This window comes from Astatotilapia calliptera, chromosome 22 (genome assembly GCF_964374335.1).
Source record: "Astatotilapia calliptera chromosome 22, fAstCal68.1, whole genome shotgun sequence".
Lineage (NCBI taxonomy): Eukaryota > Metazoa > Chordata > Actinopteri > Cichliformes > Cichlidae > Astatotilapia > Astatotilapia calliptera.
In genome coordinates, this window is record NC_137442.1 from 4,986,016 (window position 1) to 5,005,017 (window position 19,002).

General features: G+C 38.1%; 2 protein-coding genes across 2 annotated transcripts; one reads left to right on the forward strand and one right to left on the reverse strand.

Moving 5' to 3' along the window:
• The first annotated feature begins 272 nt into the window (after positions 1-272).
• Positions 273-4,691, forward strand: LOC113015211 (recoverin-like). The gene is made up of 4 exons (XM_026157165.2): positions 273-428; positions 1,372-1,930; positions 3,439-3,550; positions 3,864-4,691. Exons 2-4 carry the CDS (start codon positions 1,550-1,552, stop codon positions 3,947-3,949), a joined length of 579 nt encoding a protein of 192 aa, XP_026012950.1. The 5' UTR covers positions 273-428; positions 1,372-1,549; the 3' UTR covers positions 3,950-4,691.
• Positions 4,692-7,423: 2,732 nt separating this feature from the next.
• Positions 7,424-18,574, reverse strand: LOC113015180 (germ cell-specific gene 1-like protein). Its single transcript, XM_026157126.2, has 7 exons — positions 17,885-18,574; positions 15,523-16,537; positions 13,171-13,365; positions 11,139-11,198; positions 10,888-11,046; positions 10,424-10,535; positions 7,424-8,924 (listed from the first exon to the last, which is right to left on the reverse strand). Exons 2-7 carry the CDS (start codon positions 15,716-15,718, stop codon positions 8,336-8,338), a joined length of 1,311 nt encoding a protein of 436 aa, XP_026012911.2. The 5' UTR covers positions 15,719-16,537; positions 17,885-18,574; the 3' UTR covers positions 7,424-8,335.
• Between the last annotated feature and the right edge of the window lie 428 nt (positions 18,575-19,002).

Genomic DNA, 19,002 nt, shown 5'->3' on the forward strand with positions numbered 1-19,002 from the left:
GACAATGACAGACTGACCAGATCTCCGACAAAGTGCAAAATATTCAGAAAAATGGCACAAAATGACAACCTGATCATAGTATAACTATATGTGTGTCAAACCAAAGAAATGAGAATATATCAATAGTGGTTTGAGCCTTTTGTTCAGTCTTGATAATGAACAAAAATACTCTTCCTGAGTATAAGTAGTAGTGAAAGTTATTTGTGAGAAACATCATAAAAAGTTCTTATGAGTGATGCCACCTCTTGACTATGTACATATACATAAAAAGGAAGCAGCAGCTCAGGGGCTCACACGGGTGCTGATGTGGCTCCGCCTCAGGGTGATCCAGATTAATTGACTCTACCCATCAGGTGGAGGTTGATTTCCTCAGCTACTCACAGACAGAGCATCACTGTTTGCCCTGGACTCCCCAGCTGATCACACAGGTAGGAGACAGAAAGAGCTGAGCAACACTTGCAAGATAAATTCTGATTATAAGGAGTGTGGAAACACTAAGGATACTGTTAGACTTATTACTTTATGGCATCTTAATCAGGTGTTGTTCAACTCCATTTAATGAGCAATGAATTTTTATTTCTTAATGGTTAAATTCAAGTTTTTTGACTTGAAACTGAAACTTTTCTTTGTTTTAGTTTCTCTGTTTTACAGCTCACAAGAAACATTTATCCAAAACTGAATTTTTGAAAATATAATTAAGAGAAATTTGGTCCTATTCACTTATGTTTCTCACAGACGAATTCATTCATTTTATTAAAATAATCACTTGCACAATTTTTTGGGTATTTTATAATTTGCAAGGAAACAACATTTTTGTTTTCATGTAATGATGTTGGATCTAGATATTATATCAAACAAGGGTCTTCCAGTTGTACAAATGTTCACTACAAGCTTAGCTGCAGGCTGACTTTTGAAGACCCTTACCAGTGTGTAAATTTAAAGCTATTGATTGACTGTCACTTATAGATGCAATCACTCATGTGAAGATACATTTATGGTTCGGCCATTTCAGTTTTTGTTCAACATTGGTAATGAAAATGTAAACTTTGGAAAGCACAGCATTTTTCCCCATGAAGTAATAGATAGATAAGACTCCTAAGTATGGATGAAGCTCATTATAGAAACTTACCGGGACTAAATAACTCTGAGTACAAGGTGCCCTCAGGGGCCAAGATCATGTCTATTTGAGTCCTCAGTTGCAACCTGGCTTGGTGCTTATTTTAAGAGATCAACAGGGTAGAGACTTGCACACTTCGATGTCGATAAGCAAGGACTTTACTTTTGACCTGAAATGAACCTTGTCACCTATTGCTGGAAGTACAGATGGTTGAGTGGCTTAAAGAGCTTACCATACGACTGTTCTTTTCACAGCTTTTGCGTTGGTGGGCTGAATAGCAGGCGAAGACAGGATCAAGAGGGCTGTTACCCCTTTAACAAAGCAGAGGAGGTAACTTCTTAGGTTAAAGTTGGGTTATAATTGCCCTAGAAGAGCCAGGGGCCACATATTCACTCTCAAATAAAGCTCTAAAACATCACTAAAACACCAGCAATGGGAAATAGCAAGAGCGGAGCTGTGTCCAAAGAGATCCTGGAGGATCTGAAGCTCAACACCAAGTTCTCAGAGACTGAAATTGTCCAGTGGTATGAAAACTTCAAGAAGCAGTGTCCAAATGGCCGCATCACAAAAGAGGAGTTTCAGACAATCTACACCAAGTTCTTTCCAGAAAGTGATGCCAATACATATGCTCAACACGTCTTCCGCTCCTTTGACACAAATGACGATGGCACTCTGGACTTCAAGGAGTACATCATTGCCCTCCACATGACATCAACAGGAAAGACCACCAGGAAACTCGAATGGGCCTTCTCGCTGTTTGATGTGGACAAGAATGGATACATCACCAAGTCAGAGGTCTCGGAAATCTGCACGGTGAGTGAAAGGGTGGTGATGAAGTGCTAAATCACTGCTTTTCCTTTAGCTTTGGCTTCTAGATGTTTGCACACTGTTTACAGAAACAGGTGGATTCACAAGAACAAAGTTAGACAAACGTATTATCTGCATAGAAGATCATGTTAGACTGTCTTGAACTACATGTACAACCTGTAAAATAGCAAAACAGGCCACTATAGTTGAAATTAAGACTCCAAATATGCTTGAATTCTGAGCCTAAATATGGGTTTACATTTTCATTTTCTTATATATGATCATAAATAAAAAATAATTTATTAATGCTCATAAATAGATTGCATTTAACTTAATCCTAAAGAAATAGACATAATTTTGCAAAGTTTTACACAAATGTTGAAATGTCTATAGGTAAAATCCTTGGTCATGTCCTTGGTAACAGGTAATGTCCTTGATGTAAATATGTAAAAATTGTGTATGTTTCTGTCCTGTGTCTTGTGTACTGTTTGTTTGTATATGTGTCTTTCTTGCTGCTGTTACACCCAAATTTAACTTTGTGGGACAATTAAAGGATTATTCTATTCTAATATGTCACAACGTAGCCTCGGTTTTCCACATATTCGTTTTTTTACTCTTAGTAAGTGAAATGTTCTAATTTTAATACATTTCAAAGAAGCATGACAGTATGTTAGCTATTAAACTTTGAATAGCAAATGAAGTATAACGGAAACAAATGTGTGATGGGCACACAGGATTATTTAAGACAGTGTTTGAGCTTGTTTGATGTCATAAAACCTTGCAAAAATAAAGCACATTGAGGCAATATTTGATATGATCTGGAGCTATAAATGTACAAATAATATAATAATACAAAGTAAAATTTAACCGAAATAATTTGAATGGAATTGAAAATTAATCAGTTTTATCTACCGGCCACTCGAATTAATTTTTAGAGAGAAAACTGCAAACCTTCATCAATAAGCACCATCATTATTTGTTGACAGTATGCAGACAAATATAAAAAGGCACTTAGAATTATATAAAGCCAGTGCCTTCTCACTTTAGTTTTTTGTGCCCACCGTAGTGCATCCTCCCTGATATGTAACAAAATTATTCGGTTTACATTTGGAAAAATAAATTTTTTTCATATATTCTTAAGACAGGCAGCTGAAGAGTATTACTGTGCTGTGTAGTGTTAATGTATCTTTATATTGCTTGGAAACCTTATTAGAACAGCCACATTTCATTCTTAAAGATTAGTATTCATATATTCACTAAATAAAGCCAGAGAGACCAAAAGAGCTGGTTGGTTAATCTGTAGAATCACAGCAGTTTGTTGCTGTTTTTGTTTGCGAGGCAGCTCATCAGCTCATAGACGTGACAAAGCGGTTCAGATTAAAGGAGGATTTGGGGGCAATGGCTCCATTTCCCTCTGCAGCCACAAAAATAGATTTTACTGTATACAGCTGTAGCTCACACAAGTGAAATCTTTTCTCACTTTTCACCAAATTTTGTTATTTTTCCCTTGACAGGCAATTTTTAAGCTGATTCCCAAAGAAGAGATGGAAAAGTTGCCTGAAGATGAAAACACAGCTCAGAAGAGGGCAGATAAACTCTGGAATTATTTTGACAAGGGTGACAACGGTAAGAAATAGTGAAGACGTATATGGACATTGAATATGGACAGATAAGTAGATCACACTTGCAATAGTGAAAACACTGGTTTAGAAGTAAATCCCTGAGGAATGTGACAAATCTGGTAGTCATAGGTTAGGCTACTGGATTGTAATACTATCAAAGTAAATGACATTCCTCAATTACACAGTTTGTATTTGCAATGCCTTTTAAGTGTATCTATGTTTAATGTCCATCTTTGAAGACTTCCTTTCAGTTTTTGATATTACTCCAAATAAACAAAACTAATAAACTATAAGAAACTTTTTTTTTCTCTTTGCAGACCGAATTGCAGAAGGAGAGTTCATCCAGGGAATTTTGGACAATGACGATGCTCTTCGCTTGATTCAATACTCACCTTTAAAGTAGCTGTTCAGACATTTTCACTGTATATTTCTCTAGTTCTGTCACTGTCTTTTTTTGTCCACTTCACCTGACAGCAATTTCACAAAACATGAACACATTGTAGGTGTGATGATAATGACCAGTTGGTCTAATTTAAACAATGACACAGAACCTCTTCAATGGTTTTATAACATTTATTGTATACCCATATGTGCTGTCTAAGTTATTTACAGCACATAAATGTTGAGGAAAAAAATGGGACAAACTGTAAGCATTTCAAATTTCAAAGTATCACCGGTATGTGTCTACCATACAGACAACATCCCCTCTTAAACCTGTGAACAAAGTTTTACAGCATGTAAATAAAATGTCCATCTTCTGATCGCTTCTTCCACATTTAGAAAGTAAGTATTTAATTTGAATTTCTTAAGAAGATGAAAGCTACAAAGTGTCATTCAGAGTAGCCAAAATTATTACTACCACAAGTTATGTTCTACCTCCTTTTCTAACCCAAACCAACATATAGCCCACGGTGTAACTACAGTAAATGCAGGAGGTTTCCATTATCCTGGTCTAATTTCATGTCTTTTACATTCTTTATTGTATCCATATGTCACAGTCTTAAATGTTCAATGTCCTAGTTAAGTGTTGAATATGGAGAATAGACTTGTTATTGTGAGACAACATGTGAAATCAAGTCTTGATCCTGTACAATACACTGAATAAAACATGTTGGAATTGTAATAAAATGTTATTATCAAAAGTCTTTTTATGTCGATGTAAGTCTAATTTAAAAACTGTTATTTCCTCTTAAAATTAAGAAATTAACAAAATAACAAAAACATTGTTAACTGGAAAATGGCTTCTGTAACATTTAAAAAAAAAAAAAAAAATTTAGTACACAAACATGCAGATTTTGATTGACTGATGCATGCCACCTAATTGAAGTTTATATTTTTTTGTTCAAGTCTGCATTTTGTTCCTTTTTGCCACATCATAACAAATTTACTCTCTGAAAAGGATTTGGCTTTCCGGTATAGTTCAAGTCATAGTGATGTAACTCCACTGTTGATGATCCACAGCTAAGTATGCAGTACTTGCACAAAATGTCAAGACAAAGTTAATAAAGCAACCATGACAATATTGCCATTTTTTCTTTATTAGAGCGTGCTCGAAATGAAGAAGTGAAGAAAAAATGTCAATCTGTAGTTGCTGAAGTATTCCACTGCTATTTACACAGTTGCACAGTTTTTGTGTCACAAACAGCAAATGTGCTGAAGTAAGTGACAACTAAATTTCTTGTTAATGACTGTGTCTCTCTATTATTACATCCTTTCCCATTTATCTTCTCCCATATATATTATTTGATGACTTAAAACTTAATAATGCATTATCTGTAACTGTGCTATCAAAAAAAGAACTACATTTGAAAAATAAAAAACCCTAAAAAGCAAACGAAAAAAAACAAAACTATTTATAGTACAATCCTTGTATCCCGCTGTGAATAATTCAGATTTAACGAATCCTTGGTGTTCTCACTATGGTCTGTAGATAATCCAAAGAAACAAGTATTACTGTGTGGATTTTTAAATACCTCGGCATCAAAATCTCCTCTTTTATGTTGCTGCAGTAGCAGAAATTTGTCACCAAACCAAACTGATCGGAAAATCACCATGATCATATTTTATCTACAAATAAGAGCCAAATCCTTCATGCATGCATCTCCAGATGCCCTGTTTAACAGTGGACACTTTCTTAAATTACACAAGACACAGAAGTGTCTGCATAAAAGATTAATGTTGTTTCATAAGAAAAAAGACCTACTTTCTTGTTCTAGTTTCTTAGAGACATCTGCCTTACTTTTTTTATTCACTTCAAGTCACAGAAGAATAAATTTACTTCAGATGCTTCCTTCAAAAACATGTTTGGTGTCTGGGAACCTTCAGGTGTTCCCAAAATGTTCAAAATGAAACGTGACACAGGTCTGTTTATGCAAATTTATACAAATTTTAAAAAGCCTCTAATTTGTATATGTTGTTGGTTGTGGAACTGTTGCATAATTCAACTGTTTATATACATTTTAATTACTCTCCACATACTGCTCAGAGACCTTACAGTTGACTTTTATCTGTTTCTGTCCCCGCATGATGTCAAGCTCTCTCTCTCTCTCTCTCTCTCTCTCTCTCTCGTTCTCATTCCCCTGATTGCAGAGATTACTGACATAATCTTCTGTCCAGCATTTGAAAGCATCTGTCTGAACATCCAAATCTCTCTGTGAATGTAATTGTTGATCCTTCTTTTTTCTGTCTTTCCTCGATCTACTGTATCTGTGTCTGAGGGACCCAAATGAACCATTAACAGGTATTGGTTCTGCAGATATTTGATTCTATTCAGCGAGTTAAAACTTGGATTTTTAGATGGTTCTGAGTGGAAGGTAAAGTGATCACCAAAGTAATTAATGTTTTATAAATGTTGCCAGTTGTTTATTTAAATATTTAATACAATATATGAAGGTAGATCTCATATTCAACAAGAAGAAAAAAAGTCACAATAATTCCAAAGTGAGTAGAAATCATCCGAAATTATTTCAAGGTCAAGGTCAATATATGTAACATGTCAAAGCCAAGCTAAAGACCAAAAAATTAAAAATCGTAACTTCTTGTTTAAATGTAAAAGCAGATGTATTTTTTGCCTTTATTTATTTTCTGTGTATTTTGACTTAAAGATGTCAGCGAGTGTTGGTTCTTTAATTTATTGTAGTGATGTAGTTACATTGCAAAAAGATAAATACGCTTGCAGCATCTTCATAAATGATAAAAACTGATAAAAAACTCTGATGTCAACACTAAGTTTACAAGACAGCATTGATCACAGTATACCCCGTTATTGCCACAGGCTAAAGACGAGCCACGTCATACCCAAATATTTCAGACAAAATAGTGGGTTGATTATTTCCAGTTTATTCTTCAGAAATGTAAATAAACTACATTTTTCTGACAGTTTTGAGAAATATCTGCAGGTTTAGATGACAAACACTCGAAATTCTGGTTCTTCTTGATTTCATCGATGCAAATATACATTACCTTGGAGCTGTAGCTCTAGCATGAATGAAGCCAATGTGGAAATACCAAAAACCTGCGGTTCGGGTGTCCCAGTGGACCCGCGCATACTGCTGGATGCAGAAGGGCATCTATAGAGTCTGGCCTCTTCCTGACAAGTCTCTTCCTGAAAAGGTTTTTACAGAGGTTGACTCTATAAATTTCTAAAGTAGAAATAACGCACTGGTACATCATGTTCAGAAAGTTTAGAAAGTCTATTTGTTTGAATGCAAATCTATGTGGGTGCACATAGCACCGAATGGTACAGTTAAGTTAGGTTTGAAAGCCTAAACCCTTAACTTGAATGAACTTGAAAAAGAAAATAAATTCTTGTCTTGAAGAACTTTAGTATCATTGACTCCATTAAAGTCTATTACAAGTGACGAGTCCAGTCATGCAATGAATGTGCTTCATGTTTATTCATCACCTTAATGTGGAGAGAATTTTATACAATCATGCAAAAACAGATTAAAAATAAAAATATACATACAGCAAATGTGATTGCAAACTTGTGTTATATTATTTGTTATGTATTGTTGCCCCTTGAATACATTCACATCATCTCTAACATCCAACGAGTCACTGAATTACATCAAATCCCTGAAGAAATGTAAGGCTTGAAAAACAAAATGATTTGTGCAGTTTTATAAAATCAAACTGTGAGTGTGTGTGCGCGTGTGTGTGTGTGTGTGTGCGTGTGTGTGTGTGTGCGCGTGTGTTTAAATTTCAGTTGCCTAAAGTTATATGTACTTCCAGCCAGGAACAACTGTAAGCTAACTCCATGTGTAAGACATGTAGAAGGGCAAATCTAATAAATGTTACATCATAATATTCTGATTCAAGTATTAAACCCTATTCAAATATTCGCTTGCCAATATAATAATCCCAACTTTGCAGCTCTGTGAAGCTTGCATTGTCTTTAAGCCAGTTATTTTGGTTCTTCTACTGCACATACGTCTGCAGAGTTTGCCATGTGGACAGAAACATTACTGAGATAGGATGAAAATGTTACTGTGGTAACTCTTACAGTAATAAACCACAACACTAATAGTTCGGGCTCTTTTGCTCGCTACTGGTCCAGAAATTGAAATTCTCATACTGTAATAGATGTAGTACTGAAAATAGTCCAGAATTGATTTGAAACTTCATTTGTACAACCCCACATGTACAAAACTGCAGTTAAAGGTTAAAGGTGTGTGTGTCTGTGCAAGTCCTGTGAATTTTTAAAAAATATATTTTATTGTAGTTTTAGTGAGATAAGTAAAATCTGCCGTGGAGAGATGTTTGTCGAGGTCTTCTGCCCCGAGAAGTCTTAGCAGAGTGAGTCCTCTCGCTCCTCCTGGAGGGCATAATTTATCTCGTCCATCTCACGTTCACAATCTTCACATCCTTCGGTGCCGCAGCCTTCCACCACAACCACACCATGAGGGTCTGCCAGCTTCCCCCCTCCTACTCCACCTGCTCCCATTCCTCCCCCTGCTCCACCTCCCATCCCTCCCATTCCAACACCATTTCCCCCAGCACCTGCCATAGATGGCATTCCTCCCAGTCCCATCCCAACGCCAAGATTACCCATGCCTCCAACTCCAATTCCTCCTCCACCAACGAGCAGTGCTCCCCCAGCGCCACATGCCAGAGGTCCAACAGCTGGTCCCACTCCTCTGGGCCACATTGGGTCCATTAGAGCCCCCTGTTGTCCAAGCTGCATCAGCTGACTGACGGAGTAAATCCCTCCCGGCCCAGCTCGAACAACCTCCTCATAGGAGGGGGCACTGGTGGTATTTCGGGCCTCCTCCAGCCTTACCCGAGCCCGGTGCTTCATCTCAATGATGGTCTTGGTGTAGGAGTTCAATGTGGCCACAGCAGCTGCCATGCAGCAGCTGAATGAAAGCCATGCCATGCTGGAGAGGGGGAAAGATTGAATCTTTCTAGTATGATGACCAGCCAATACAAAAGGTTGTGTAAAGATTCGATCAGATCAGAAAGTGGTACAGTGAAGCTCTTTAAAGTGCCATATGACTACTGAAGCTTGGAGAGACAGCATCTATAACTGTGGTCAGTTAGTTTACATCCACTCACCACGAGCAAGAATGTCATGGAAATTTGGGGCTTTTAATTGTTTCTTTGAAGGGTTCTTTTCCCAAAGTGGAATGACAATAAACCATACATTTTAATGATTTAAAAAAACAAGAACTGGATACACAAGTTTGAATGTATTTGAAATTTTCTCTAATCCACACATGGTCAGGAGTATCAATGAAGGCTCAAACATATATGTACACTCACTTCAAATAAGGCCTATTAAGTTCAAGAACAGCCTGGGAACCACAAAGGCTCAAGCCTCCCATGAACTGGAAACCAGTTTTACATTGCCATGGACTGAGAGTACAGACCAAGAAAGATGTCCCAGGTCCCAAACCGACACCTTCAAGCTAAACTGAAATTTTCAACTGCCCACATGGAAAAGCCAAATTCCTCCTGGAGAAAGATTCATGGTCAGATGAGACAAAGACTGAGCTACAATGATAGTAGGAATTGTTTGGAGGAGTAAAGGTGAGGCTTTCAAACCTCAGACAACTATACAAACTGTTAAGCATAGTGGTAGAAGCATCATGCCGTTTCCTGTCAGTGGTACTGATACATTTCACAAAGTGGATAATAAAAATGGAGGAATATGTTCAAATTATTCAACTTTACCTCAAACCAACAGCTAGATGTTTGCACCTTAGATGCAAATGGGCATTTCAACAGAACAATGATCAAAAACACACATCAACACTGGTTTTGAAATGGACAAAGCAACTAGCATTATGCACCTAGAATGGCCTACCTAAAGCCCTGACCTCAACCATGTTGAAAATCCAACAAATCAGCCAGTGAGATTGGTCAAATATCTAGAATAGCTAGAATTATGCCAGACGCTTGTTGATGACTACCAAAAGTGTCTGGTAAGGGACATTTAACCAGATATTTGTGGCGGTATATGTATCTTTTTTGCTTCTGACCCCGTGTGGATCACAGAAAATTCCAGATAAATTAAAAACTCGTGCTCTCAATTATTGTTTTTAAAGTCATTAAAGATGTGTTCTGTGCAATCATTTGACCCTAGAAAAAGAAATATAGAAAAATAATTAAAAGCCACCATGTCAATCATTCATGTGAACTCCTGACCACAGCTGTAGGTAATTGAGACCATGTTAGTGTTTGTCACAGCCACTCTCAAAACAGCTTTCTGTATAGCTTGCTAACCAGATAATGTTTACACACCTTGCAGATATAAAATATTTTGACAATATTGGGTGATAATCAAACTCTGTGGGATATTTCATCTAATCTGACGATTGTTGGGGAATATTTTACTTTAATACAGAATAATTACTTTGGTTTAATTGAAACTTACGCAAAAGACCAGCCGTAGTCCCAGCTCTGTGGCCTCCAGTCTTTAGGTCCGATGCTCACAGTCATCTGAAACACTGTTGTGTACATCATGTGAGCTACCATCCCCATCATGCCTGGGAGAGGACAGAAACATGGAGATACGGTTACCTTTGCTGCAACCTGAAAAAATATGGTTAAAAAATAAAAAAGTAAGATGAAATAATTCAAATTTTGGAGGTTATTATTGTAGGAATGACTGAAACATGGCAGTCCTGCCATCCATCCATCCATCCATCCATCCATCCATCCATCCTAGCTCTACTCTGAGCCCCTCCTGAATTACTGAGGTCCTCACCCACACACCATCTGAAGGAAAGTAATTTCCACCATTTGTATCCAACCCTTTTCCTCTTGAGGTTTTTAGATCAAGCAAGCAAGCAAGTGCCCACAGCCTTTTAGAACTCAGAAAATGTTCTTTGTTCTCACCTGAGAGGACAGTGCACATGGCTGCAAAGGCATTGATCTTGAGGGCGTTCATTTCCCTCTTGGCGCAGAGGCACAGTGCTTCCACACACATCAGTAAGAAGCCCATAGCCAGGAGACCGATGTACATGAACTCACTGATGACAGACAGCCAGAGCACACCTGGAAGCATTTAAGGATATAGAGACAATTTCTTCAGGTTAAATATTGAAGATTTTCTCTGTTGTGAGATGAAAATTTGGTATTGGACCAACCTTGTGTCTCTCCTGGTGTCAGCTCAATGAAACTTCGACACTTTTCTTCCTGATCTGCACCTAAAAACAAGGGTTAAGAAGCTTGTTATATTGTCTTTAAATCTATAATGTTTACAGGGGTCTACCTGTTTTATACAAACTAGGTTTGGGGAGAATAATCCTTTGTAAGCACTGAGAGGCACACACATACTTAAAGGTCAAATTTAAAGCTACAATCAGCTTTGAACCACAATCAGTCATAGTTGCAATCACTCCATCGAAGGGTATAAGACAGTGATTGCTTTTCTGTTTACAGGATACCCAACATCACTCTGTATATGCTTTTATATGTGTGTGTTCATAACTATGTAGCCCATATGGCACTTAACAACAATAACAATGTTTTCTTTGGTCTCTATTATCATTTAGTTCGTGAAAAGAAGAAACCCTCTCAAGCTTCTTTTGCCATTAAGAGAGGATGGTTGCACTTTATTGTGTGACTCACATGTGTTAACTCAATACTACCAACAGTTTTTCCATCAGTTTTTTGCGTAGCAACAATAATCCAGGCTTAGAAAGCGGCTTAAATGAGGTGCACTATATTAAATGATAGATTTGGACTCTGAAAATCCACAATCCTGATGCAGTGAACAAAATGTATTCAAATCTTCCTCTGAAGCAAATACGGGATTTCATTGGGCTGAGTCAGCGAAATCACATGGGTATTTTCCAAGTTTGCTGTTTGTGTTTTATTCATTGGACAGCATGTCCCTGTTGAGCTCCAGTGAAAGGACATTAAAAAAGAGGGAATAATAATTTATACTTAAAGAGGCTGGCATCTCCACTTGATTTGTAAAGCTTGGATAAAACCTCACATGAAGATTAAAACATATGAATGTGTTTGTGCGTATAAAATCTTTAGACTTGTCCCCTCATGTTGAGATGTGTCCTTATAGAAAGCACATCTCCAACTTGTCCTCATCAACCAGATTGCCAGTGACTGTTAAAACAAATAATATAGGTTCTTGCAAAAAAATTCTAATTTGCACAAATCTGTGAAGCAGTTAAAACACAGACAGAGGAAGAGGTGAGGTTCATTCTGTGGGACATCTGGACTGATGCAAGTTTCACAAGATTTAAGAGTTTAAGAATCTGCCAGGCTTTAAGTTACATACCTGAGCACTGCCATTTCACACCGTCAGTGCTGCAAGATGGCCTCATGACCAATAAGGTTACAGCTGTGCATGTGATAATAAATGGTTCAATAATATTATTTGCCAGGTATTTGTGCATAAAAATACTCTGCAACATTAATTGTTCTTACAGTGAAGGCAGGAATAATCTAATGGCATAATAACTGCATTATTAGCTCTACTGACTGTTTACTAGCTTTTAATGCTCCTTTGACTGTGGCTTGTCCTTGAAAGAGGACAGACAAATGACTTGTCAAGGAAGTATTTGCAGATCACACCAAACTTTCACCCGAGACACTCAGATTTTATGCTTTTTGGTTTTATTTTACTTATCTTTCCTCTTAGTTTCTTATTTATTTTGGATAATTTTAATATGAAAATGCGTTCCAGCCACTTTCTAGTTTCAATTTCACTTGCAAGTAAAAAATGCTGTAAACTTTAGTCACAGGGCTTCATGCAGGCTCTGTTTATTCACAGTTATGTTTACTGCAGTCTGAAGAGGCTATTTTAATTAATGCACATGAACAGGGTTAAAATAATATTTGAAAATCTGCTGTTGCCCATTTTTAAGTGATGTTTGATGCATTTTAATGTATGCATTAACTTATTCCTCTATCTCAACCTGCCTTTAGTTTTTGGGTCATTATGGTAATTAAAATGTTGTAATTAAACTTGTTTTAAAAGGTAATTTATTTCCACCTCATTTACTTTTACATAGCCCCTTTGACATGAGAGTGTCATCTTGAGATTATGAAAGAAATCAGTTGAATGTTGCACAGAGAGTTTTTTATGGAGGTTATTCAGGCACAAAAATCCCCCAGTTATTCGATCCCTGATCAAAGTCTGTTCCACTCACCAACCTTCATTGTGCTTCTCGCAGGACAGCCAGAAGCCAGTGTGGAAGTATCTCAGCATGTACTTGTCCTCTCCTGTCTCCCAGATGTAGTGGACAGCGTTGGCCAGCTGCTTTTTCCTTATCCTTTCCAGCTCCTCCTTCTGCTGAGGAGACAGCGTGACATTGGAGGCTGGGTTCCTGGGGTCTGGGGTGGGCACCTCTGGATGAAGAGGACAGGAGTTTTAGGGGGACAGAAACGGTATAAAAACATACCTTTTTGCTTGAAATGAGCAAACTTAAGTAATTAACAGAATCATTTGTGTTCTTGTTTTTTTCCAAGGAGCTTTTGCTCTAATAAGACTAGAGCTGCGGAAATATGAGAAAAGTATGCCAGCAAACAGTGCTGTAAATCCTGAAGTAGGTCTCCTTTGGGTCACAGTGTGTAACACAATCCAGCCCTGAAACCTTGTTCTCCGTGTTATCAGCCCTTGTTTTATGTAATAAAAATTAAATACTACACAGAGATAAAATTGGTTTAAAGCTGAATGATGGTAAAGTGGGTTAGCAAATCCAGACAACATGCAGCCGCTGCCATAAAGTGCTGAGATAAGCAACAAAGCCGGGATTATGTGAATCTCTGGCAATAAAGTCTAAAAATACTTCAACCCAAGCAGCTGTGGAGATCCTGTAATAGTAAAACTACTAATGCCATACTGTAATAAGCAAACAGGAAAATAGTAAAAGTGACAGGGAAGCCTGGACGATCCCACACCCCACAACAACATCACAGATGCACTTTGAAAAGATCATTTTTGATGACTTGGTGTGCGACAACACTGTGGTGCACTGAGAATTCCTGCGCTCAGACTTTCTGCACAAACTGCACGTGCAGCCAAGAGAAATTAGAAATCCAGCTGGCAGAAGGCAAAAGAGAACTCAGAGAAAAAGAGATAATTCATGTTTAAACTGACCTTAGGGTGAAAGCACTTTCTTAGAAGCTGGTTTTCATTCAATTAGGCATGTATCAAATGCTCCAACTGTCTGCTAGCTGTGAGTAAGTAGTGAATACAGCTTAGATTTGTTATATGCTCTTCTGAGTTGTCTTTAAACATCCATCAAAGCCAGTTAAGATGAGCAAGAAAACAGACGTTTTGAGGACTCTGCGCTTTGGCCCACATGTGGCCCAGAACTCATGAGATAGGGTTTGCATAGGTTATGGAGAAGGTCTGGTCATGACAACCTAAATTTCTACCCACATAAGGTGGTGGAGCCAGTGTCAGGATTGGCACACGGCACAGTAAGGAAGCTGGGAATACTGGAAAGGGGAGCACCCATTTCTAATGGGAGCACAGCAGACACCGTCAAATACTCAAATAGTTGTTTTCTTCTGAGTGAAGTGACCTGGAAACAGCAGTGTGGCAGGCACATAATAAGAGCTCTTTAAATTCTCTATGGAAAGGAGCTCGAATCCTTTATTATCTCCCTTAGCTCTGGCTCATCCTCCAAGAAACCAAAGGAGACAATGCTGTCCCATAATTCATAGTGACACTACATCAAACAATGAGCAAAACAGATGACACAGATTATGTAAATGTTAAAAGTGAGTTTAACCTTGTTTATGCAAAACTATAAACATTAGGTTGCTATGATAAATATCTGCATCTTAGCAAGTCGTTGCCTTCTGTAACGAACGTCGTGTATGAATTTATGAGTTTGTATCAGTTGTCTTCTCAGTTTGTTGCTGTTCTGTTTTTAGGGTTATCATAAATCATTTTAATTTGGTCACAAATATAGAAATCCCTAATAGTAAAGGCCAGAGTTACACTGAATCATCTGTCCAACTGAAAAATAAAATATCAGTGGATGACAGCTTTTTATTGATTGTTTGGTTTTATATGACCGGTAGTAAAAGAACAAAGCACGAAGTATATACAGCAGCATATAGTTTCACCTCTTCAGACTAATGTCAGCAACATCCATCACATGATAAATAATTTTAGTGTATGTGCAGTCAGAGCCTGAGGATTTCCATCAAGATCAAAATTACAGAAATATTTTATTTTGGTTAATTTGTGGGCTATTTGATCACAGCTAATCCCAAAGTACGGAGAACTACAAAAAAGTAAAACTACCAACAGTGCAAAAAAAGCAAAAAATCTCAAAATGATGCATGAAATAAGAACAAAGTCCCTCAGCTACCCTAAAATTCATTTTTTTTAAGAAAACTGTGCAGATAGTTGTGTCATTACTTCCATTTTGAGATGATTAAACTGCATCTGCTGTTACCATCAGTGACTTCAGCTGTTGCCAAATTAACCAGGATCCTTGAAATCTTTGAAATGTCCAGAATAAGCACTGTGTGGCCCGTGTGTCTTACCTGTGGTGTATGGCTGGCTGTTGTTCTGCCCGCAGTTTTTCATCTTGACTGGCGACAGGCAGACCGGCTTCACCACCTTGTGTGTCCCTTCGCACCAATAAGAGGTGCAGAAAGCCCAGACGGACAGCGTGAGGGCCAGAGAGGTGAGGAACAGTGACAGCAGGGAGCGGTTACGTCTGGACATTTTCTCCAGCATGACTGTGTCTCAACTCAAAAGCAGCCAAATGAGAAATGAAATGGTTTTGGCAAGTGTGTGTCAAAAATAGCTGCAAGAGCCAGACAGGTTCTGGTGACCTGTCTGGAGCAGAAGATTGGGGAGCTTTCTGCGATAATACAATAGAGATTGAAAATAAAGTGGTAGGAAAGAGACAGAAGTGAGGAGAGGGGATTAGTGGTATTTGAGAAGTGGAACGAAGGACGGAGGGGAAGATAAAAAGTAGTCTGTTGGAGAGATAGAAGTAGGGCAGCGCTGGAGAAGGAGAGCTAGCGCTGAGCAAAGGTCAAATAACAGTGGAATAAAGAAAGATGAAGCTATGGGATTTAATCTTTTCCAGCAACAAGAGACAGATGTGCAGGCCAGAGGATGCAGGGGGAGCTCTAACTCTCCTCCTGCTGCAGTGTCACTTAAAGGAAATAAGCATGATGAAGAGAAGGAGGCCAGGTTTAAATTTGGGACCTTTGTTTCCTTTTGGAGACTTTGGTCACAAATTTAGCCCATGTTTCTACTGCAGTCACCGCTCGGGTCTCATATTAATATCTTCTCCCCTCTCAGATAAAGACAAACATCTAAATCTTATCCTGTGGATTTTGAGACTAATCGGTTCCACTCTCAGGGCACATCCCGTTCTTCAACCTGTTCCTCCACCTCAGTGAGAGGGATTGAACTCATGAAGAAGTGATTAGTCCAGCGTCTCAGGCCTACCTCGTGGCCTGGTAATCTGTGGTAATCTTGCGGGGTTAGGTGGATGAGTTTAATGCTTACTGACACTCATGCTGTCATTGTCTGAACGACCACCTAAGAGAGGGAAAAACAGATGATGGAGGCAAAGATCTGGGATTAGGAGTCATGAAGACAGAGTCACGTCTATGTCCAAGTAATTTGAGCTGCACTTAATCCTGCCAGGTGCCACATTTGTAAATTGGTTATATTTAATACAACGTATTAGACTCAAATCATTAAACTACAATCTGATGTAGCAATATAATTCTGGGATAGGGTCCACCCCCCTGTGATAATATAATATAATATAATATAATATAATATAATATAATATAATATAATATAATATAATATAATATAATATAATATGATTCCATCAGACCATATTGTATTGTATCATGTCCTATTGCAACACATCATACATTATAAGCACAAACGTATTGGGCCTGACCTCTTGATCACCAGTTCTTGTGTTCTCTCTGCTTGTACACAAGCAATTACTTAAAAAGATTCCACTGAAGTCTGAATGTGTGCAGATTTTGTAGTAAAAGCAATTAATTACAAATTACGATCAGTGTGTCAGAAACATACAGATCATTAAAGACGTCTAGAACATGAAAAGCACCATTTTTTAAATAAAAAAAAGTGTGTGTGTTTTCATATTTGAAATCATATTTCCCAGTATTTGACAGTTTTCTTTTCAAAATTTATTATCCACTAAATGTGAATTAAAGTGTTGATAACTATAAAAAATTAGGTATTTCCAATTTCCTATTTTAGATCAAGTTTGATGGGCATCACAGCAGGAGTTTCTCTGTGTACGCTATAAACACAGATTGATTGACGAGGCACTGAGGTTTAATTTCATCTTATCAAATCAGCGTGAGGCAAACCTATAATCCACACACTCCACAAATGCATGTACTGTTCTGCTGGATTATTTGGTACCACGCACCTGACCACGTCATCAGTATAAAAGTCTAAATGATGAAGACAAACTGCACAAAACCTGAAATTCAAAGATCCCTAGAAGGAGAGGGGCTGAGCTGAGAGTGCTACCGCTATTTATTTATTTATTTTTTAGATTTTCCACAGACATCACGATAAAATCATTGTGAGGTTTAACACAACAATGGTGACGATCCGATATGGTGACACCTTCCTCAAGACATTCATTTTTACTGACTCTGATCTCAGTCTTAGATTAGAAATGCTGGTTTTACTGAAGATGTCAGCGATAGAAAAACTGAATTAACACAGCTCGTTGAAGCATCACAGATTTCCATAAATACAAGTAAAAAAATATAGTTTCCCTGTTTGAGAGAGCTCTTTGTTTCATCTCATCAGTAAACGCTGAAATCCAGCTGCTGCCGATTGATCGGCTTACACTTGCAGAACATAATGAAAAAAAAATCTACTTACCTTTCCTTGGATCTCAGGAGAGGCTCTTTTTGTGTTTCCTTCACCTGTCTTCAAGCAGGGTTCCAGTTTCCTTCACCTTTCTTTTTCATGCTCCCTTATTACTCCCTCATGCTTCTTTGGGTGAGTTTCCATCAGAAACCCACCCAGATTTCCCTCTAATCCTCCCAAGTCCATCTGTTACTTTCCCTCCCCTTTGCTCCCTGCAGTGTCTTTTCCTCCACTCTCACTCTCGCCTCGCCTGCCTTCCTCATCACGCCTCCTCTCTCAGTCATGGCCTTGCTGACCTGTCCTTCTATAGATTAATTTGTATACATGGTATAGAAAGGCTTAGATTGAGACGAGAGCTGGTGTTGTGATTGTAATTCTGCTCCTTTAACTCTGACCCATCTTAACACAAGTGAGGTGCAGCTACTGTTTATACTGAGTGATGACTGCACAAATCACTGGGCCGTGATTAGAAAATGATTTTGAGTTTGCTGGATGTTTTCTTGCTTCAGTTGCCTTTGTGGTCTGTTGAAATGAAACATCTGTTTTGTTGCTTCACCTTAAAAAACGTTTTTAAGAACTTCTCCATCTGTATCCTAAGATGATGCCAAAACCTTACCAACACTCTCTAATTATCAGTCACCAGTCAGAAATCATGTGAGGCCCAGCTTTGGTTTTCTTATCTGGTTAGTCATCAACATTGCATACTATTGTGAAAGTGCTTTAAATTGCTAATGTTATGAATTTGTGTTGTACACAGGGACATTAATATTTGATCCCCTGCTGTATTGAAATTCATTTGTATGGTAGTTTCATTTTAATTGAAAGAGACAGAAATCCAACAAAAGTCCAGAAGAAATTGCATCACATAAAAGTTATTGACTTAAATTTCACTGAGAAATTTAAGTGAAATTCTGGCTGGAATCCCCTGGAACCCAGCCAGAATTCTCCCAATCAATCAATCCACCATTGTGGTCAAGTCCAAAGAGCTCCCAGAGGACATCAGGAACACGACTGTAGACCTGCACAAGGCTGGGATGGACTACAAGACCATCAGCAAGAAGCTTGGTGAGAAGGTGACAGGTGTAGGTGCAATTGTCCGGAAGAGGGAGAACTCTAAACGGCCATCAGTC

What these genes read in the sequence shown, in the direction of transcription:
- LOC113015180 (XM_026157126.2), bottom strand. Translation starts at nt 15,718, where the DNA reads ATGCTGGAGAAAATGTCCAGACGTAACCGCTCCCTGCTGTCACTGTTC. An exon ending in CAGCCAGCCATACACCACAG is followed by an intron (nt 13,366 to 15,522) that starts GTAAGACACACG and finishes CTCTTCATCCAG; the next exon opens with AGGTGCCCACCCCAGACCCC. An exon ending in GACACCAGGAGAGACACAAG is followed by an intron (nt 11,047 to 11,138) that starts GTTGGTCCAATA and finishes AAATGCTTCCAG; the next exon opens with GTGTGCTCTGGCTGTCTGTC.
- LOC113015211 (XM_026157165.2), top strand. Translation starts at nt 1,550, where the DNA reads ATGGGAAATAGCAAGAGCGGAGCTGTGTCCAAAGAGATCCTGGAGGAT. An exon ending in AGGTCTCGGAAATCTGCACG is followed by an intron (nt 1,931 to 3,438) that starts GTGAGTGAAAGG and finishes TTCCCTTGACAG; the next exon opens with GCAATTTTTAAGCTGATTCC. An exon ending in TTTTGACAAGGGTGACAACG is followed by an intron (nt 3,551 to 3,863) that starts GTAAGAAATAGT and finishes TTCTCTTTGCAG; the next exon opens with ACCGAATTGCAGAAGGAGAG.